The 23,436-nt window shown below is 32.1% G+C and overlaps 1 protein-coding gene and 1 non-coding gene across 6 annotated transcripts; both read left to right on the forward strand.

Moving 5' to 3' along the window:
* The first annotated feature begins 1,665 nt into the window (after window positions 1-1,665).
* Window positions 1,666-1,771, forward strand: LOC121221542 (small nucleolar RNA R71). Its single transcript, XR_005918932.1, has one exon. It is a non-coding gene; the product is annotated as a small nucleolar RNA R71 (small nucleolar RNA).
* Window positions 1,772-14,997: 13,226 nt separating this feature from the next.
* Window positions 14,998-22,863, forward strand: LOC107892184 (uncharacterized). Of its 5 annotated transcripts, XR_005918674.1 has the most exons (4): window positions 14,998-16,606; window positions 18,340-19,814; window positions 21,296-21,318; window positions 22,329-22,863. XR_005918674.1 is itself a non-coding variant. In XM_041101796.1 (2 exons), exon 1 carries the CDS (start codon window positions 15,671-15,673, stop codon window positions 16,568-16,570), a length of 900 nt encoding a protein of 299 aa, XP_040957730.1. In that variant the 5' UTR covers window positions 14,998-15,670; the 3' UTR covers window positions 16,571-16,606; window positions 22,329-22,863. The 5 variants fall into 5 exon arrangements, 1 of the variants encoding a protein (XP_040957730.1); XR_005918672.1 differs by lacking the exon at window positions 21,296-21,318; XR_005918673.1 differs by lacking the exon at window positions 21,296-21,318 and having other exon boundaries at window positions 18,779-19,814.
* The last annotated feature ends 573 nt before the right edge of the window (window positions 22,864-23,436 follow it).

Genomic DNA, 23,436 nt, shown 5'->3' on the forward strand with positions numbered 1-23,436 from the left:
GCCACTAATCTAATTCATCGAGCTGCATTATTTTTTCTTCATTTATCCCTTTATTTCTATCACCTTGAACATGATACAATTCTAACACGTCGTTATGAGTGATTTCCTACAAAGCATGTTGAGCTGCATGATTACTAACATCAACAGAAAATGAGTATCATCTCGCTCACTAGAAACTCTCACAACATCACGTGCTTGAAGAGTAACCTCTTTGTCACATACCCTGAACACAAGTTCACTATTACCTACATCAATAATAGTTCTAGTGGTGGCTAAAAAGGGTCGACCTAAGATCATGGGTACCTCATCCATGTCCAATATAATGAAATCAATAGGGAATATGAATTTATTGACTCTAACAAGTACATCCTCAATAATACCCTTAGGATAATTGATCTGTCAGCTAATTGAATACTCATCCTAGTGGGTTTTGGTTCCCCAAGACCAAGCTTTTGAACATTTTATAGAGAATTAAATTTATACTAGCACCTAAATAAACCAAATCTTTTTCTACATTTGAGCTACCAATAAATCAAGGAATAGTAACTCCCTGGATTTTTAAGCTTGGTGGGTAGTTTGTTTTGGAGAATCGCTGAGCACTCATCATTGAGCTCCACAGTGGGCAGTTCATCTAACTTCCATTTATTTGTTAACAGCTCTTTTAAAAATTTTGTATACTTGGGCATCTGCAAAAGGGCTTCAAAAAAAGGTAAGCTAATATGCAATTTTTTCAAAAGTTCAAGAAATTTACCATATTATTCATTGATGTAGTCTTTGTTCAACTTTGTCGGATATGGAATTGGTGGTTTGTATTCTCTGACCACCAGCTTATGCTATTTCTTGCATTCCTCAACCCCATCATTTTTCTCAATAGCTTCCAGATTCAACTTCTTTTCAGGCTCAACTAACACCTTTCCACTTCGTACTGTGATTGCGTGAACTTGCTCTTTTGGGTTGGTTTTAGTGTTACTAAGTAAATTGCCTTCTTGTCTCTCCGAAACAAATTTAGCAAGCTGGCTAATTTGATTCTCGAGGCCCTAAATAGATGCTTTCTAATTCCTTAAAGTTGTTTCAGTGTCCAGGAATCTAGTTTCTAACACTAAAATAAACTTATTCAACATCTCTTCTAGATTCGATTTCTTTTCTTGCTGATAAGGTTGCTCAAAACTGGGAGGGGGTTGTGACCTTTGATTTCCTTGACCACCCCAAGAGAAATTTGGATGATTCCTCCATCCTGGATTATAATTTTTGTAATACGGGTTATTCTGAGGTCTACAATTATTACCCATAAAGTCGACTTGCTCATGCTCTATGTTAGACTTTAAGGACAAACATTTCGGATTGATCATCCCTACTCTAGTCACATCGCATTGCATTATCGAATTTACTTATTTATTGCAACTCAAACCATCAATCTTTTTACGTAATGCTTTCATCTGACTTGCCAACATAGAAACTGCATCTGTTTTAAAAACATCGGTTACCTTAGTAGGCTTTGTTCTCATAACTTGCCACTAATAGTTATTCATTGTCATCTCCTCAATAAAATCTTGTGTTGTATCAGATGTTTTATTATTTAGTGCTCCATCAGCTGCTACATCAATTATGTGCTTAGTCGAGGGATTCAAACCATTGTAAAATGTTTGAACTTGTAACCACAAAGGTAACCTATGATAAGGGCACCTTCTCAAAAGATCCTTAAATCTCTCCCCTGCATCATATAATGTCTCAAGCTCAAATTGAGAAAAGGATGGCATTCCTCAACTTAGTTGTTTTGGCCGATGGAAAATACTTCAACAAAAACTTTTTTATCCTCTATGCCGAAGTAGTGATGGAATCGCGTGGAAGTGAATTCAACCACTGTTTCGCTTTGTTCCTCAAAGAGAATGGGAACAACCGTAAGCGTATGACATCATTAGTAACACAATTGGTCTTAAATGTTTCATGTATTTCTAAAAATTTAGCTAAATGTTAAGTTGAATATCCATCTTGCAGCCCATCAAAATGAACATATTGCTGCACCATTTGAATTGTGTTTGGGTTAATCTCAAAATATTTTACCGTAATAGTCGGTCTGACAATACTCGATTCATCCCCAATCAGAGTTGGCTTAGCATAGTCATATATAGTATAAGGAGCAGGACGTAAAGGAAGTTGTTGATTACCAGGATTATTATCTATCTCCATAGTACTGTCCTTTTGCTATTAATTGTCTATTAAAATTTGTTTACCTTGTCTTGCTTCTCTAACCTCTCTCTAATTTCTGCGAACAGTTTTTTCGATCTCACTGTAAAAAATTAATGATTCCAACGGGTTGCCTCTAGTCATAAACTAAAAGAACATGTAAGAATCAAACAAAATAAAAAGTTTTGAATTAAAAAAATTAAAAACAAAAATATTAAAATAAAAATAAAAATGGCTAAATTAATAGAACTAAAGTTTTCCTAATACTCTAGTCCTCGACAACGACGCCAAAGACTTGATGTTCACGAAACCAACTAAAATTTTGACTAAAGCAAGAGCACCTATCAATTAATAGTATAGCTATGGTGAGCAAAGATATCGTTCCCACGAAGACTAAAAGTACTAGTAATTACCATCTTTCTATTATTTAACCGAATAATTCGAGTGATTGATTAAAACTAAAATTAACTAAATTAATTAACTAACAAACACAAAAAAGAACAAATCATGTAAATAACCGATTAACAACCAAGAAGCAAAACTATACCCAGAAAATAATTCACCTAGATTTCATCTATCACAATCAATCTAAATTACACAATTTCTTTTCTTAGCATCTTGATTTGTAGAAACCCCTAAATTATGCTAATATCTCTTTCGAGCATAAGAACAACTAACTTTAGGTTGATTAATTGAAATTGCTTTCTAATTAAAACCCCTATTATCACATTAACTCATGCTATGGATTCCCCTATTAGATTTGACTCTAATCTGATAGATTTATGTCATCTTATTTCTAGGATTGCATGCAACTCCACTCAATTACACTAGATCTACTCTTAAATAAGGCCTATTCAACCTCTGATTTAAGCACATCAAACATAGATAAATAATCTAGAAATATTAAACCAAGAATTAAGCATACATAATTGAGAATAAGAAACTAAATATTTATTGTGTAAAATAAAAATTAAACAACATAATTCATCGTAGGGTTCATCTCCCTAGGTATTTAAAAAATTAGTTCATGTTTGAAGATAGAAACATTGAAGATAAAATATAACCAAAATAAATAAAGAAACTCGTGATATTCTCCTAAAAAATCAAGTGGGAATCTTCAATCTTGACGGAAATTTGCTTCAGAGTCTGCTTCAATGGTTTTTTTCGAGTTGTTTTATTGAGTATTCTTTGATGGCTCACTCCTATCTTCTTATTTTTGTCATATCTAAATCTCAAAATGCCCGAAAAACCTAAAATCCATGATTTTTCACTATTCAGTGTGAAATTCATTGCAATCAACATGGCCTACCACACCCCCGTGTGGGTCACACAACCGTGTGGTTTGGCCTGGAATGGTTTAGCTCGTGTGGCTCCTGCAGCTTGTTCTGACGCTCCAGTTTTCACTCATTTTTCACTCTTTCTGCTTCCAAGTGTTATATTAAACATTAAAACATGAATTTAAATGATTAGGAGCATAAAATTCATAATTAACATTGGATAATAACCCAAAAATGCATTAAGAATTAGGTTAAAACATGTTACTTTTAGCAATTATCTCTTAATTATAAATCATTTAAGCCTCAAATACATATGTCCAATCGATCCCTTCGCTAGCTCATTGAAACTAGAAATGAATTGCGTGTGTGAATAGAAATGAAGAAATAAATAGAAAATGAGAAATGAGAAACATTTAGGAATGATTATGGTTTTCTCTGAAATGGAGAAATGGAATCATTTCAAAAGGAATGTAGGTTTCTAAAATTGGAAATGGAAATGAAAATGGAAATTTGCAATCCTAAATAAGACAATTTTGTTAAGTGATTTTGGTTAATTTTTAAGTTAAAGGACTAAATTGTTAAAATGGTAAAATTACATGAAAATCCTGTGAAAATGTAATAAATATGAGTTTTATAGGGACTATGGAAATTTTTTTCAACATTATTTGAGTTTAATTGTGTTTAATTTTAAGTTTCGGGTTTAGAGACTAAATTGAATAAAAGGTGAAAGCTCAAGGTAAAAGTGTAAAATGTTGATAAAGGGTAAATTACATGAATTTAATTATTTTAAAGTATTTGAAAGGAATAATTGAAATAAATTATTTTATTTAGATTAATAAATGGATCAGTCGATTAATAATCGTGAGAAAGAAAAAGTCGTCAAGTAGTCATCGTTGAAGGGTTCGTAGCCATTGTGTTTAGGTAAGTTCATACGGTATTATTTTGTGTATTTTATTAATTTTATTATTAAAAATTCTGTAATTTGATGGAATTGGTTATATCTGAAATATTATGATTGAATTGGTGAGAAAATGGATTGAAATGTAAAATGTTATATGATTATGTGTTTCGAGCCTAGATGAACATAGGATAGGATACAATTGACATGACAATAGGTTATATTGCACATTGTACGAGATTGACTTATGTATGATAAGATGATGATTCCGAACTTGTTATTATCCACTGAATATACTGGAGTCCAATATTTGTTGCGGACTATCATGTTATATTTACAGTGATTCTGGCATGTTACCAAGGGCGGATGTTAGCCTACGGGCTTGGCACTTGGTGCCCAATATCAAGTTAGATTCAAGAAATAGAGGCTGGAGAAGAGAAAAAATCAAGTTAAAGATTGAAATCAATAAAGCAAGGTAAGAACATCAAGATTTCAATATATTTTTGAGTTTGATATTATTGAAAAAGTATAAAATTGATGTTAATGTAGGGTTTTATTATATAAGGTTCTATGTTCTTGATATGTTAGTGAAGAAAAATAAGAGAAAGTGATGGGAAATACTATAGAGAAAGGGAATAAAGGTGTTATAAATTTAGTAATCAACATTCTGCACTAAAACAGTTTTGGACAAAAACAGTGGGTTAATTTTGAAAAATCACCATAAATCATGAAAATTGAATTAGAGGATGAAAAAAATATGAAATTAAATATTATTGAGTCTCGTTTCTCATAGAAGAAACGGGGAAATTAATGGAATTGTAAATTATGAGATATAATAAATTTTGTGAGACAATGTTAGAATGAATTCGGGTTCCCCTCTTCTGACTTTGGAAAATAATTAAAAATTGTACAAAAATTATTATGAGTTATAATTTATATTATTAGAATCCTTAATAAGTATATTTTAAAAAAGAACAAACGAGAAGATTATCTGAATTCTGTACAAGGAGATAATTATTTTTTAGTGAAGAAGGGTTAAAACTGTCAGACAGCAGAATATGGATGAATTTAAAGAATAAACTATACTTATTGGATAAACCAAAAATTATGAAAATTTTATGGTAAGAAGATATCTAAGTTTAGTTTCAGAGAAAATTTACAGATCTCAATTCGGAGTTCTGTAGCTTAAGATATAATTATCCTAGTGACTATAACTCAAGTGAACAGCTTGTTATGAGTAAACAAGTAAATAGTGGTAATATATATATCAATGATGTGGACCGGAGTGGAGGAGAAAAAATAATATAAGTGAATATTCAGCTAATATGAGTTTATTTTAAAATATCTAATTTACATGTTTTAGGTTCAGGGACTAAATTGAATAAAAGTAAAATTTTAAGGGTAATTTTGTAAAAATGTCAAAAATGACCAAATTGCATGAAATGAATTTTTTATCATTTAAATTAAAAAATTGAATGAAATATTAACTTAGATCAAGATTTGGGTGGAAATTCGAGAAAAATGGGAAATTACCAAAATGTCCCTGAATTTTGATATTTCTGCAATTTAGCCCGATAAGTTCGTGTAACTTGAATTATATTCTTAGATGCTTGAAATGTATGTTATTGATGAAACACTGATATATTTGATAAAAAGAAAAAAAATCCCAGTTGAATGGAAGGAAAATTCGATGGATCTCTGAAAAGGAATTGACGGTAAAAAGGATCTAGCCCGGACGGGTGATCCTATCCTGATATAGCCCTCCCGAAGAATATGTGTGAAAAAGATCTAGCCCGGACGGGTGATCTTGATATAGCCCTCCCGAAGAATATGTGGAAAATGGATTTATCCCAGACGGGTAATCCGAATTAAGGTTTGAATTTAGCCTGGACTGGTAATTCAGATCCAAGCTCATTAGAGTAATTATCATTGCAGGGGATTTAGCCTGGAGTGGAAATCCCGACAATACTCTATGAGTTTATATTACAGGGGATTTAGCCTAGACTAGTAATCCTGCTGTAAGAAATGAGGTTTGCAGGAGTGTGCTCTCTTGTAGGGGATTTAGCCTGGACTGGTAATTCCGCTGTAAGAAATGAAGTTCGCGGGAGTGTGCTCTCTGAATTGAAAAATGCGCGCACATGAATATGAATTGACGGACCCGAATTTGTACACTAAAGTGTACCCTTGAAAATCCATCGAAATTCTGAAAAATTCAACTGGATAAAAATAGAAAATGATAAGTACATAAAATCATGAAATTAAACTTGAAATACATAGAAATGATAATTATTTGATATACTAAAATATGACATGGAAAATACATGTATGTGAAACTTGCCTGATAATTATGCATATTCAAGATTATGAACTGCTACTGGAATAAATATACATTGAACTTATAAAAAAATTATGGTACATGAAATATTGTCATAATGAATTGAATAATTTATATTTAAGAAGAAACAACAAGAAAATGATATGTATCATGACATGTAAATATGAGACTATCTTTGATACGTTGATACAAGGAAAATTATGTGTATTAAGATAAGTAATAAATTTAAGTGAGACATGGCGAGAAAATAAGTTTGTCAATATTAAAGTACGCTAACCAATGTTGTTGCTTGAAGTTTAGGCAAGTGCCAAATTACTGTTGAATGGTAATATGTTTAATTATAAGGTGTATTGGAATGATAAGTGCTTAGATGAAAATATAATTGAGCTTATGAAAGAGTGGAAAGGTTTCAGTTATGCAATTTCTTATGAAAAAATTTGTTATGTGATATGCCCGTATGAACCCTGCACCTAATTCGGAAAAAAAAATTTAAAATCTATATATATATTTAGGATTATGCGAAAAGTTCCCTATGATTCCGATTTAATCCCAGTAGGCTCCTAATAAATGTTTTGGGCTTCGAGAGCCCAATAGAGGGACGTTATGATTATTTTCAGAATATGAATAATAAATGATTCAGAATTATTGAAAATGTTCAGTAAACTCCGGTAATGCCTCGTGCCCTATTCCGACAACAGATACGGGTAGGGGGTGTTACAAACCCCATTGGGTAATCACCATCCTGTAGTTCCTTTCAGAAGTTGCCATGGCCATGGGCTTTTCCTCTAAGATTCATATCAAAGATCGTGTTTTTAGTCCTGACGGACCCCTTTAGACTCCTCCGTAGTGAATAAACACATACTCTCTTGACAGACCTTTCATGCCCTGACACAATTCACATTCATCTTTAACTCCACAACTTACTTTTAATAGAGCATACCCATAACATACATCTAAGACACACATATACGACCAAACCTAAACTTCTCAGATTCCACACCATAATATGCACTCTATCCTTAACATTCATTTATATAGTTGCATGACCATCATACTATACTTTTCTAGCTTCGGTTCCATCGTTCAATCAGTTTCTTTAGAGATATCTCATGTGAATAGTATACTTGCAATAGTCAATATAGAGACTAACCTGAAAACCATGAATAGCAGCTTGAACTTCAGATCCAACCTTCATCAAGATACTACATCAACCACAACATATAAAATAGAGAAACACTATTAAAGCTCATTCGAATAACCTTACCATCATCTCAGACCCAGATGAACCTCATACGAAACCTTACTTCTTGATCTTATTGTTCATGCACTCTTACAGACCTATTCTTTCATAAAATAACATGTAGAGTCATAAAACTTACCTTGACACGGAGTAATCATTGATAAAATCTGGGATCTCAACTTTAGCTTAAAAAAATGTCTTCGGTTCCTCTAGCCTCAAGTAACCATATTTTTGAAGAAAGAAGAAGTAAAATCACCTTTCCAAAACTTGAATATATATTATAATCTAGGTCTTTATTGGAACTTGACAAATATCACCTCATTACATAATTGTCTTACCAAAGTTTACAACTTCCGAGAAACCTAACTGAGTATCCCCTTTATCTTTTAACTATCTTGGTTCACATTCAATTGGTTCCTAACTAGCTTACCTTGCATCTTAACTTGCATAGTACCACAATTAATGGACGCACTATATCCTTGACGTGAACTCATATTCTCGATATCATTTTACTTGGCCGCTGGTCTTATTCCAACTATTATAGCCACTTGACAAGGGACCTTTACTAACTTAACCATATCAATGTATGCACCCGCTCTATATGCCGAAAGATGCACTTGGGTGAAGCCTACTCCGCCAATCATACGACCTTAGGACTATATGCTAAACCTTGTACTTTCCAGAATCGGGGTATTACAGATTGGACATATGTAATTGTGGCTCAAATGATTTATAATTAAGTGTAACACCCCCTAACCCTAAATTGTCGCCGGAACAGGGTTACGAGGCATTACTGGACATCTCGGACAATTTTACAAATAATTCTTAGATAAGTAACGAACATATATAAAAGAATCATAAATTCATATAAATTTAGGCTAATTGGATTCATTCATTTTTTTTAAATTTCAACAGTATTTTTGCTTATTTTTACATAAAACCCCCTGCAAACTTAAAACCAACAACAAACCAATACCAGTACTTCAATCAATGATTTTATACTTTAAAACGCTACTAAATCATGCTTACTAAATTGATTTACTACTTTAATTAATGAAAACCCTATTAACATTTCTAATTAGTTCATCAACTATTCAAGCCATTCCAATTTAATACCAATGCCATAAACAATTTCTACCATTTTACTAATTTAATCGTCAAAACACCAAATATCTTTCTTTACAACAAAATTATATAACATACTAAAATAACCATTATAATCCTTATGTACATGCCACTTTCACTTAAAGGAAGAAAACATCACCAAAATCTTTATGCTGGAGTCGGGATTGTCCTGGATGCTGAACCAAGACTCTAACTCCTTTTTAACCTGCGCACGGAAACAACCGTACGCTGAGTATTTTATACTCAGTGGTATTACCATAATTCAAATTATAACAGCAATAAAAAAATTATAATTACCAAGCATGTAACTACCCAATTTCTTAAATATCAATTAATTCATAAACTTTCATTAATTAACAATAACAATACAATTTTTAGCTATTCTTCAATTTCAATCACATATCACATGTAACAATTTCAATCACTACTTGAACATTAAGTTCATGCCTTTTGTTTTCAATCTCAATTTCAATCCAAAATTTTAACTTTCCTCATATTCAATACTACAATCGATTAAATTCATTTGATTTTCTCATTTCAATTATTCACCCTATTAACAATCTGGACTTGACGGATACACGGATTTCAACAAAAACACACTAATATGGCGCATTGTGCCTAAAACGGTACATAGTACCTGATCAGTATACAACACATAAGTGCCTGAAACGACACACGAGGTGCCTGATACGACACATAAAGTGCCTAAGATACGACACATAAAGTGCCTGATGTACGACACATAAAGTGTCTGATCGGGAAAGCCGATAAATCCCGTACTCTTCCAAATCCTATGGCATGCCAATTATATCCAACTCAGTCCGACTAGTTAATAGGGTATTTCAATTTCACAATCCAATTTTCACCTTTATTTCAAGAATTCGTTTTCAATATCGACTATACTTTTCCAATCACTAATCAAAACACAATTCAATACCAACACATACTTTTCAAATTCACATTTCAATTCAATTTCACTTTTTCACTTTCTATCACAATTCAATTTAAATTTACTTTTCTATTTTCAAGTCAATATTCATTTTAATTCCACACATATTTCCATTGTTCAATTGAATTTCTTTCAACTTAATAATAGTACTTACCTTATTATTTGCTTATCATACACATAATTTAAATTTAACATTAAAATAATAAATAATTTGAATTATAGTAATACAAACTCGAATTTCGCAGTTACTCCTCGACGACCTTCTCCTTCCCTTTTTGTGCTGATACATCGAATTCTTTATTAGCTATGAAAATTAAATAGTTAAATAATTAATTACAGCACAAATTTTACAATAATAATAAAATTTTTATCCAATTTTATACTTTAATTCCAATTTAATCCTAACTAGATTTATCTACTTTTCTAATTTAATTCACACTCTATTTCTATTCAAATTTTATCTAAACTCAAATTTAAATACTAAATTTTCAATATATTTAACTAATTTCAAATTTTCCTCAATTTAGTCCCTACAACATAAAACTTATAGCTTACTTCACAATTTAATCCTTTTATCAATTCTAACTAGAAATTCTAAAATTTAAATTCCTAATTCATTTTTTTGTTCAACATGAATCATATTCAAAAATCTAAGAACTTGCAAAATTTTAGCTTAAATTCAACAAAACTTTGTTCTAAGACTTCTAAAACATCAAAATTAAAAGAAAATGACTTGATTGACTTACTTTTAAAGCTTTAAAACCTTAAACCCTAGTCTTTCCTTTCTTTCTTTTTTTCTTTTTTTTTCTTTCTTTCTTTCTCCCCTGTTTCTTCTCTGTTTCGTCCCTTGCCTAATCTGTTTCTTTCTTTCTTTTACTTCATTTGATTTCTTTTATTTCATTTTATTTTATTTACTTTATGTTATAATAATATAATATATTTTATTCTAAATATCTATTAAATATTTAATTATATATTCACATTTGTACACCATCAATACCATACAATTGTCACTACTTAATTTGTTTATCAAATAAAAATCTCATAATATAATTATTTAATTACTAATTATCTTTTACTTAATTTTCAAGTAAATAAATAAATGTAATTCACTTGTATTTTATTTTTACCATACACTTGGCAAAATCATAATTTATTATTAACCAAAAATCTTATACTAATTATTTAATTATTAAATATCTTTTAATTTAATAATAATTAATAATTAATAATAAATATCTTATTCTTAATTAATAAGTAAATTAAATCTATAAACTACAAATATTTATACTTATTTTAATTACACATGTATTATTTTATCACCATCCATTTGCCAAAATCATAACTTATTTATCATAAAAAAATCTTATAATATAGTTATTTTGAATTAATTTAATATAATTTATAACTAAAATAATATATTTATAATTTATAACTTAACAAAAATCTTAGATTTTTGTTTTAATGTTTGCCACCTCATATTCCAAGTATGGCTTAATTGCCATTTTGGTCCTTTATACTTTCTTTTCATCTGTAAGTAAACTTTTACCCTTTACTCTATTTAATCTTTTTTTTCCTAATTATTCTTAAGTAGACTAAATTCACCTAATTAAGCACTCAGCTAAACTCATAATTACTTCTAATACTTATTTATGACTCAGTTTATTAAGACAGAGGCCCGATAATGTACTTTTCTGATGCCCGTAAATTTTGGGTCATTACATTAAGTTCTTGCTTTTTGCCTATTAATTATAAACTCATTTAGTCATAAAGTCATTCCATTGTAGTATTGTAAATGAGCTCTCCTCAACAACATACTATTACAAAAGCAACTCGATTAGTGCTCGTCCAATAACCTTGTCATAAGTGTGTTACCCTTATAGGATATCCTTAATCTCTTTGGGACAATATCTGTTCTCCCAATATGATTCCATTTTATCTCATGGTAACCATTACATCTTTCTTCATGAAATGTCAATTACTATAAAATAGCAATCAAGTCATCCATCACAAAGACGAATGACCCGTGACCACATTTACTTTTCATCAACCATGTAATTCCAATGAGAGGATATCATTTAGTCATGTCTCGAGCTATGAATTTCGTCATTGTGAATGATGCTACATACTACAAAAGTCGTACACCCAACGCTCCAACTTTTGTCTCCTTATCTATTCAAACTCAGGCTTTTACTTACATTAATGTGTATGAGTCACATATACATAGCCTGTCATCCACTCAGGATTTAGATATATCACACTATTAACGTCACAAGTGAATAAATTCATAAATGAATTGATGATCTATTCTTCTTAGGTTCAGTCTGATGTACTATCAGTCACATCTATGTCTCTATGTTTTGGGAGTCATTTGCTCCGATTTCCAAGACAAAGTGTCTCCCCAATTTGGACTTGATAGATGGCATATTAGTCTTTCAATCATTTTCCTCATTTTTTATTAGACTAATGACATGCTTAGGTTCTTCTACTAATAGGAGTTGTTTTTCCGTATTACAATTCGACAATGTAATACTGCTTAATATTGGTTTAAACATTAGACAACCAATCAACAACATTTGCTTCCATTTTACTTTGCATGCAAAACCACATGAGGACAATCATAGAATGTATATTAATGTAATCAATGAATTTGTTTTATTAATCTATTTGTTCAAAAAAAAATTACAAGTTCACAAACGAATATACTGCATTCAAGGCACTAGATCCAATAGTTCGGTGTTTCAGAATACTATTGTGAAAAAATATTGTTGTAAATAGAATTTTGATAAAGTTGGTCTCAAGCTTAATGAGTCGTGGATTTGGAAAAGTATTTTACATGGGAATGCTCTGTGTAGGAGATGTTTAGACTAGCAAGTGTGGAATGGTAACCATTTGACAATAGAAACGAGTTAATACAAGAGAGAGATGCAAGGCTATAAGAGATGGTGAATGAAAACAACAATTTCTTTGAACTAATGTGCCATGAGGAAATGTATTCGAACACTACTCGTATTAATGATTGTTTAAGTGTAGAGGCAATGAGACATCTATTACAAAGCTCGTTCTAAATCTTTGGAGGTAGAGACAAAAAAGTATGGAAATTTTCAAATGACAGAGAATACTCAGTTCTATCAGGCTACCAAGTCTTTATAAATGATTCAAAATAATTTTCTAATCAGTCATTTCATTGCAACTGGACCAAGTCTGATTGGAAAAGTTTATGGAAACTCAAAGTCCCCTATAAGATTATGTTATTTTTTATAAAATATTTGTGTTAAAGGATTACCTTGTCGAGAGGATATAGGTAAGAGAATCAGTGGGGTGGATACAATTTGCATTGAGCAATATGGTTTTGGTCGAATTTAGGAGTAATAACACGACTTTGGAGAAAATGATGTAGGTTGTCTAGTGCTAGAAAGGATTATAAGAGATAACAATAGAAATTTATATTTGATATCAGAATGGCGGAGTATTAGAATCTATAGCATGATTAGCATCTTATGGTGCATTTGGTTGCAAACAAATGAGTGTGTTTTTCAGGGAATTAGAGCAAAGGTAGAACAAACAATCTATAGAGTAAAGGAATTAAGTATCAATTGGAGTGGTGTTTTACTTCTTATAATATCGAAGAAAGAAGAAGAACATTTTCAGAGAAAGGGGTTTATTAATGTCAATGAAACCAAGATTATGAACAATTGCATTGGGCTTGTTGCTAGGAAAGGAGGTAGGCCTGGTATGAGTGTTGCATGTTCGCTTGTGGATAGGAACTAACAACTTCTATTTTCGTTTAGTAAAATAGTAGAGTATGAAGACATGCGACAAACAACATTGTATGAGGTTCGTGAAACATTAATTCTGGCAAAACAAAGAGGTTGGATAGTGGGTTTTCTAATGAATAATGGCAAAGCAATACAAGAAATCCTAGAATGTACAACTTTTTCTCCTAATTGGAAAATGACACCTCTAATTGAGGACATTAAGAAGCTCAGTAATGCCCACATAACTAAAGAAAGTGTGGGATCGACAGCACATGCATTTAGGGTAGTAACAAGATGGGCATCGTTCGCTTCAAATATCAAGATTAGTTTGGTTTTTCCTTTGTATGATTAATGCTTGATTCGCTATAAAAAAAAATCATGAATCTCATAATTTGTATGTATTTTTCTAGATATATCAAAATATAAAATGACATAAACACCCTCAAAATAATCTTTATTATTTTGTAAAAGGAATAAGTTTTTGGTAATTTTACAATTGAGTTGAGTTGGACATAAATACTATTAAAATAATATTTGTTACTCTGTAAAAGGAATAAATTTTTGGTAATTTTACAATTGAGTTGGGACAGATATAAACATCCTCAAAATAATATTTATTGTTTTATAAATAAAATAAACTTTCAATAATATCATAACTGAATTAAAGTCCGAATGGTAGGTGATAAACTCAATCAAACTTTTAATAATATATATATTACTTTAATATATTATAGTTAACCACCCACTTTCCCTAATCCTACACCATATTTTTCACTTTCGATTATTTTGTTATTGTAAAAACTAAACATCACTCCTTTGTATGAGATATAAAAAAAATTATAATCCACATAATGGGTGAAACGTAATTCTACCATAAACTTAACTTCTCAATTCCACTCAACCACAAGAGTTAACAATAGATATTTCAACTTCAACTTCATTTTTATTTCTTCTTAACTTAAAAGAATAAATTTCACATGCTTTTCCTTCGTAATAAAATCTACATAACCTAAAACTCATAACTAAAGTTACTGAATATCAATTTAATTTGAAACTTAATAAAGTATTAGTTATATTAATAAGTGATGATTGAGTCCAAATCATTTTTGGACTCTATTTATATTTATTCCATCTTAAATATTGTTATTTATTTGTAATTATAATTTACTTTATAAAAAAAATCTTACTTAAAAATTAAATTTAAAATATAAAAATTGATAGTAATTATTTGAACCAAAAAAAGAATTAAAAAATAAAAATAAAAACTACAATATTGTTTTGTTCAGTAGGGTTGGGAAAATATCAAGGTTGGCAATCACACGCTCCAGTGCAGAAAAGTGCAAGTGACGGTCAACTGAACTGTCTCTTTCATAACAAATAAAACTATTACACGTGTTGCATAATCAGGAACCTACCTAATGCATTTTTTAGAAAAACCAAAAAAATCAAAAAGGCGGAAAAAAAAATTAAAAGCCCACTCCACTTCAAACAGAATATTTATGCCGTCCCCCGAGGTACGGCCACGTGTATCCGTCTTTTACGCACTTCTCGACACGTCCTTATTTTTGGTTGGCTAACAGGATGGGCCAATCACAGGCTTCGAACACGCCAAAACAGGTAACTTTATTTTTTTGCTACGGCCCCATTGGGTTTCGGCCAATCAAATCTCGGAACTGTTTCAAGTTTCGCAGTAGGACACGCGTACTCCTCTGATCTTGGACACGATTGCTGCCGCTATGATTATCGCTTCACCTCCGGTAAAGCCTTTGCCCTTAGATGAAAAAAAGAAAAAAAGAAAAAAAAAGAATAGAAAGATAAAATAAAATCCGAAGATAAGATAAAACAAAGAGAGAGAAAGAGAGAGAAGGGTTTGTTAGGTTTTTTTAATTTTTTTGGAAGGAGGAATGGAGGGCGGAGATCAATGGAGGATGCTAAAATGCGCTGGGGGTGTACAAGATAAGACGATAATCAACCGGATAATGCTCAGATTCAGGCCGATTGCTCCAAAACCGGTGACCGGAGACTCAGCTTCCGGTGAGTCGACGTTTGGTAACAAGAACTCGGGTGTTACAAGCATGAGAGTGAAGAGAAAATACGTTAGGGTTTGTGAGAAGAATAATAGGAGAAGAAGAGCCTTGGATGAAGCTAAAGACGATAAGGATGGAAATAAGGGTTCCGTAACTCTGCAGTTGATGCCTGAGAGAGCTGATCTAGAGAAATCAGCGGTTGTTGATAGCTCAGGGGCGGGTGATCATGATCTCGATCGGACGGTTGGTGATGATTATCATCAATCTCATGAGGACCCGCCGCCGCTGTGCTTGAAGTTGCAGAAGATGGTTGCAACAGATCAAGAAGTGGCGGCGGCGGTGATGGGGTTGTCGGATCAGGCGACGGGGAGGAAAGTGAGTGTTGTGGAGTCATGGGTGACGGTGGAGAGCATAACAGACAGCTGCATGGATGAAGGAGACATGGGGAGCTGTACGGACGTGGATAGAATGAGTAATCTGGATAAGGACACGTATCCAGGGTTCATATCGGACGGTTGGCACCGTGTTTTGTGGGTGAACGAGGCGTTCAAGAGCATGGTGGGCGGAGAAGGGGCTGAAACCGCGTTGGGGTTGGTGGTGAAAGAAGGGTTTAAATTCCCACAGGGTGCATTCTCATGCCGGGTAGGGTTACGGTACGGAGATGGAAAGGGAAAGAAAAAGCAATCGAAAATGGTTCCTTGCGATGTGTGGAAGATGAGCTTTGGTGGATTTGCATGGAGGCTCGATGTTAAGGCTGCTCTCGGTTTGGGACTCTAACAATGGGAACCCAACCCATTCCCATAGTTTTTGCAGGTAATTTAAACTCCTTTGTTTTTTTTTTTTTCCAAAACAAATTATACAACAACAATAAGGGTTAAAAAAAAGTATTTTTTTTCTTTAATATATATGGATTATAAAAGATTAGGAGGGAGGAAATGAGATTGATAATGTATTGGTAAAGGGAAAAAAATAAAGAGAAAAATCAAATATATACTAACAAATAATAACGTGGTAGGTTTTAGACTTCCAATTCTAATGGGGATTCATTATTTTTTAGGAGTCGTGTTTACATTGACAATCTAATAGGGGATAGGGTTTGACCATATAAGGTTAACCATTTAGTGTAACTTTATTATTACTCATAATTTGATATAACAATTTTTTTTAAAAAAAAATTGAGACTTGTAACCAAAAATAAAATAAAAGATAAATTCGAGTATAAATTATTGATAAAAAAAACCAAGTAAAAATATGAGTAAAATTAAAGACATTAACAAATAAAAAAGACAGGAAGAATAATGCAATTAATAAAACATTGAAGCTAATTTGTAATGTAAAAGTGTTTTTAAGTATAATCGATCAATGCTTATATATATCATGAACATATGTAATACATCAATAGACCATTTCATGGACCAGGAAAGAAAAACCCTTTCCATAGGTAAAAAATGTTAGAGAGATATATTAAATACATTATTTGTGTTAAATATCACACATTTACAAATCTAAAATAAAAAATGAAACCTCAATCAATGCATATATTTTTATGTATTAAATAGGATAAAGTATATTTATGTTGTTTTAAATAAATAAATAAAATCCTTGTAAATTTAAAAACAAAAATTAATTATAGCTTAGCTGATGTAATGATTGAATTAAAAAGAAGAGATTGTAGGATAAATAATAGTTTATAATAAAAAAGAGTATCTCAAGTCTCTCTTTAGTTTTTAACTTTAAGGTGAATCGATCCTAAAGTTAAAAGCAATCACAGAATTTGTTTTAGGAAGGCATTTTTAATAGTAACTGTGTTTCTTGTAGTAAAAAATAATAATATTATTAAAATAATTTGAAAGTAATTATGAAATAAGCACGTGGCAACAGCAGACATCCCCAACCAACCTGTTTTCCCTACCCATAATGCAAACACCTTTCAAATAAAATCGGATGACGTCACAAATCTCTAACCCATAATATCCATTCACATCTTTATCGAATCCGCCACGCGTCCCTCTTCCTACTTTCTTGTTTCCTTTTATTATATCAACTCTTCCACGCGCCATTTCTTGGCACGTGACCCCCTCACTCCATTTAACTATTCACTTCCAACTTTACATACATATTCCTCTTCGATTCTTTTGTTGTTGTTATTATAATTTTAGTGAAAATTATTATATTAGTTTTTATTAGGTTTGTTACATACATAAACTTTTCAAATATATATATTTAGTTGTTTCTTTTTTAAATATATAAAATATTACTATATGTAATAACCTTAAAGAATGTGAAATTAATAATTTTTATAGCTTTAAAAAATAAATTTTATTTTATGAATAAAAGTTAGTAAGTCCATCGGATGTAATTACATGTGTTTAGCTATTTATTATAATTAGGGGTTTTATTGAGGTGAAGGAATTCCAATTTCTTTAATCGCAAGGTGTAATTATAATTCTAACCATTGTTAAAAAATCATTTTCTGTTGAACTTTTTAATAAATTGGATATAAATATTTTTATAGTAAATTTGTAAAAGAGATGAAAATTTATTAGTTGGAAGGTGGGATCACGGCGAGAAGTGGCGAGTGGAGGCATTAAGATATGAAACAATAGGCACCGAATTTAGAGGTAGAAAGCTAATGAACAAGGACCACGTGTACACTTTCTCGAACCTCCCCCTTTTGTGCTCTTTTCCATTTCATTCAACAGTAGAAAAATACTCTGCTCTCTAGACAATGCCCACGTGTCCCTCTCTTTCGGCAATGCTGTACACTAGCCTTCTTCCCATTGGTTCTGTCTGTGGGCCCTCTTACTTTTCCCCTGGGCTCCACCTCTTAACTTTCAACCAATCAAAACACTCAGCTGTTCCTTTCTTGCCCTAGCCACGTGTTGTTTCTCTGTTAATTTGCCGCTATGATTATCGCTTCTCATAACCAAAACCCTATGGGAAAAAAAAAAAAACCCCGGAAGCTGAGCAGGGTTAGCTACACAGGTGGGAAGCGACAAGAAGGGAAGCGAAGCTTTGATTCTATTCTGGAGGTGGTTTAAACGGCGTCAGAGAGATGAACAGTGAAGAGAAGCGGAGCAAGGTTAGCTACACAGGTGGTGCACCAGATAAGACGGTGATAAACCCGATAATGTTAAGATTCCGGCCGATAGCCCCTAAACCGGTTTCCGGTGAGCCAGGTTCTGATGGGGTTCGGTTCGATAACAAAAATTTGTTGCTTTGTAATCCAAGAGCTAAAAGAAAGTACGTTAGGGTTCGAAAGAAAAATATGAGAAGAAAGAAAAGATCATCGTCAGATCAACTTCATCATGATGAAGCTTCAAACAATCCTCAAACGATTGTTACTTTGCAGTTATTGCCTGAGAAAACTGAAGGGAACGGATCGATTAACAATCAAAACGGTAGAGTTCTGGGGGAAAATCAAGATCCACTTTATTTATGTAACTTGAACTTCAATAACCGATGGGTTGATCGTTTGGGAGTTGTGGAAGAACCTAATCGGACGGTTCTGATGAGTCAAACGAGGAAAGCAACGGTGGTGGAGTCGTGGGTGACGGTGGAGAGCGTGACGGACAGTTGCATGGAAGTGAGACAGCTGGGGAGTACGGACGTGGAGATGATAAAGAATCTGGAGATTGACACGTGTCCAGGGTTTATATCAGATGGTTTGAATAGGGTTCAGTGGGTTAATGGAGCTTACAAGAGGATGTTGATGGTAGTAGGGGAAGCAAATGACGGCCGGCCGCCACCGGAGATAATGGTCTGGCTTGTGTTCAAACAAGAATTGCCTAGGTTTTGCACTGCATTTTCATGCAAGGTAAGGTTGCAGTATACATGGCAGAAGGAGAAGTTCTCGAGAATGTTGCCATGTGATGTCTGGAAAATGGATGGCAGTGGTGGTGTTGGTTGTTTAGCGTGGCGGCTGGACGTCGAGGCTGCTCTCAGTCTCGGCCGGTGAGGGAAATGAGGATTCAAAGGAGTAAATAAGGGGGGAAATGAAGCAAATTAATAGAATAATCAGGTAATGTGGACTGTTTATTTTAGTAAAAAGAAGGGAATTCAACAGAAAAAATGATGACTAAACACAAAGCAAACAAGCAAAAAACAAATGGGGTGAATTATTAACTATTAACCAATCAATCTCCATATTCTTAGGAATCCTGAACTCTTGAATTTTGCTTTTATTAAACCTATATTTTTGTGTAGTTTATAGTGTTAGTAGCAAAGTGTTGGGTTGGCAAAGCAAGATTTGCTGGCAGCTGGTACGAATAACTTTCTTTTTCTTTTTCATCTCTTAATTTTATTGGGACAAGTATTGGACAGGTGGTGGATGCTACTCAATCTCGATACAATGAAAACAACCCCAGGACATATATTATATACATATAACCAAAAAACTGTTGAGGTGATAGCGACTTTATCACATAAGGGTGAAAATATGAGTTCGATATGACGGGATATATTGGGTTTACACAAAAAGTTATATGTAAATATGTGCATGTGTATGTGTCGGGATAAAGCTAGATAATCTACGCTACTTTAATGATATATGTATATATTATATAATGGCTAGGTTAGAGTAACTGGTGAAGAGGAGGTGTATTGTTTTTTGTGGAGTTTGCTGATTTTGGCTGGTAGGTAGGTTGGTTCACTAATTGAGTTGATAAAGGTTTTGGTTGTGGTGTCCTATGAGGATTGGCTGCTTGATTTTGGGTTTTTGGCCTTAATGCCTTGAGCTCTTGTGCTTCATATGCGCTAGAGATTTTGTCTATGTTTTGGGATTTTGAGTTTATGTTCAGCCATGCACCCTAGAGCTAGCTAGGATCGATGAAAGAGCTGAAATATATAATGTTATCATGCACCCACCAAATTAAACAAACTGTGTTGATTACTAGGATGTCTATGTTTTCACAGCTAACAACTGTGTGTCTGCCACGATCTAGCAAACTAAGGTAGAAGAGTTGAAAACACTGCTGACGTATTACACGAATTTCAATGTTAGAGAGTATTCTTTCAAGGTTGGATAGATAGGCTAAAGTTATGTATAACAATGAAATAGAGGATGATGATTAAGAGAACAAGAGCATTAGAGTGAATTTTAGGGTTTCTCAATGTTGTTTTGTCTGTGCTTATTATTCTAGGGATAGCATTTATGTCATGTAATACAATAATCGTGCCATCAAGTCAAGATTATTGGCTGCGTTCAAATATTGTTTTTGAAAAGGCTTTTGTGTGTTTATTGCTATGATTGTGCTGCATTTAAATGGATTAATTCATTCAAGAATAGTAGGTTTCAATAGTATGCATGCGCGTTTAGGCAGTAATTCTTAGATTTCATCCATGTATTTATATTGTGTTTCATATATGTTATTAACATATATGATTATATAAAATTTGACTTATTAATTAGTTGAATTATGTAAATTGACATGTTTATTTATTTTCTTGTCTTGTATTTTATAAGGTCTAATATATTTTTCTCCTTTTGTTTCATGTGGGAAGCTAAATGAGAAATGAGGACACATGTATGTTATTTGATGCATTAAAAGGGTTTATGCTTACATAAGTAGAAATAACCTCATTAGAAATAAAGTTGATATATTTTATTTTTTAAAAATTTCTTATGAGATGATATCATGAACTTGGTTCATGTGATCATCTTCAATAGGTTACATTTAGTAGGTTTGGGTTCAAATTTCAATATCTACAGCAGTTCTCTATTCTTGAACTATAAACAGAGGTGTCTATAAGTAAAGCTGCGACTTGAAATATTTTTAGTCTCTTCCCCAAGAGCTTGATATGGGTCAAGCCTGAGTCTGTCTTTGAAGCTTGGGTTACTATTCATTAATAAAATTTTAAAAACCATAATTTATTTTAATATTTATATATTAATTTAAATTCAAATAAAAATTACTTTTTACGACTAAAAGGTAATTAGGGTCAGTTGGATGGTCCCAATTAGAAGGGGAAAAAACATTTTAAGGACCGGAGCTCGTATTGATTAAACAAGTTCAGTCTCTGAGACATGTCTATAAACTCTTTTATACTAAAAAAAATTACAAATTAATTTAATTATAGATACATATATTATCAGTGTATGGAATACATACTTATATTTATACGCATGCATGTGTTATTGTTTGCTTTTAGTGAAAAGAAAATGTGGTATTATTATTAGCCAATAGGTTGTGGAATACATGCAGGATGTTGGACCACTAGGAATGAGCATATTTATGATTAACATGCGAGAATCCATAACTAGAAAGGATGATTTAAGCAAATATATATTATATCAAATTGCACACACATAATTATATAGGATGACATGCATGCATGCACGCACGCATACATAAATACATGTCTGTGGGTAAGAATAATTAAACTTATCCACTATCCGTGCATGCATACGGTATTATTTTCCTTTTCCTTTTGTCTCATTCAAACTTTGTATGTGTGCTTTATATCTTCACTATTACCTCCAATAAACCCTAAACTTTTATAGGTTCTAACAGTTTTTTGTTTCTTGATTTGCAAGGTTTCTTAATTGAGGGCCTTTCGACGTCAAAGGATCTAAAAACAAAGAAGGGAACTTGGCAAGTGTATATATTTATATTCAAATATATAGATATGTGCATGGTAAGTGTTGAAGCTACGAGATTATAAAGGGGTCTTACTGAATAATTTTCAATGGCTATATTTGTGGCAATCATTCACATAAAGATGGAAGGGTTGAGAGAGTTTGAGATTTTTGGGTCAAAAGCATCAATCAAACTTCACCAACAAAGCAAAGGCTTTTTGTGGATGTAAATTTGGGTGAAAATATTTGAAGATGTTTTTTTAAAGGCCTAACTTGTGATTGCTAAACAAGTTTTAAAGTTTGGTCCATCTGCAACGTGGATTGAATAATTTAATGCTATGTAGGGAAAAAGAAAGCTATGTAGTTTAAAGTTTGGTCCATCTCCAACTTGAATTGAATGTTTTCAAGGCTGGTATGTGACTTTTCAAGGTTCCTTTCTTTTTTCCGTACTTTGAACCAAAAAATATTTAGCATTAATTACATTATCATTAAACCAGGTGTTGACATGTGACTAAAAATAAATCCACCTAAACATATAAAATTATATATTCTCATAACATTAAATATATAGGTTATAGTAAGTGATATATACTCTTGAATTCATTTGCGGAATTTAAAAACTTCTTAAATATAAACTTAAGCATTTTTCATTATATTATTGTCATTCAAATTTATTTACTTCAATGATAAAAAAAGCTTTATAGCTTCAAAATTCATAAATTTATTTTTATATGTTAGATACATCCATGAGATTTGTATAAAATCTTTTATTTGTCCAAATATACTAAAAGCATCCTTCTATAGCTTTAAATATTTTATTTATTAAATACTAATCCAGATTTGATGGCGTTGGTTTCAATTTAAAATACTTGATTTCAAAGTTTAGCTTAATTTGGATGCAAGTTTTTTAATGACTCAAAAGGATCTTATTCTGTATGAAATTTTGTTGATAAACATACACATGTTACCTAGAAGATAGATTAGATACGGTTATACTCGGTTACTGATTATAATATATTATATAATTTCAACTTTCTAAACACTAAGTTTAGGCTTTTCATTTTCC

The sequence above is a fragment of the Gossypium hirsutum genome, chromosome D09, assembly GCF_007990345.1.
Source record: "Gossypium hirsutum isolate 1008001.06 chromosome D09, Gossypium_hirsutum_v2.1, whole genome shotgun sequence".
Classification (NCBI taxonomy): Eukaryota; Viridiplantae; Streptophyta; class Magnoliopsida; order Malvales; family Malvaceae; genus Gossypium; species Gossypium hirsutum.

Excerpts from the sequence above, each read along its gene's own strand:
- LOC107892184 (XM_041101796.1), top strand. The coding sequence starts at position 15,671 with ATGGAGGGCGGAGATCAATGGAGGATGCTAAAATGCGCTGGGGGTGTA.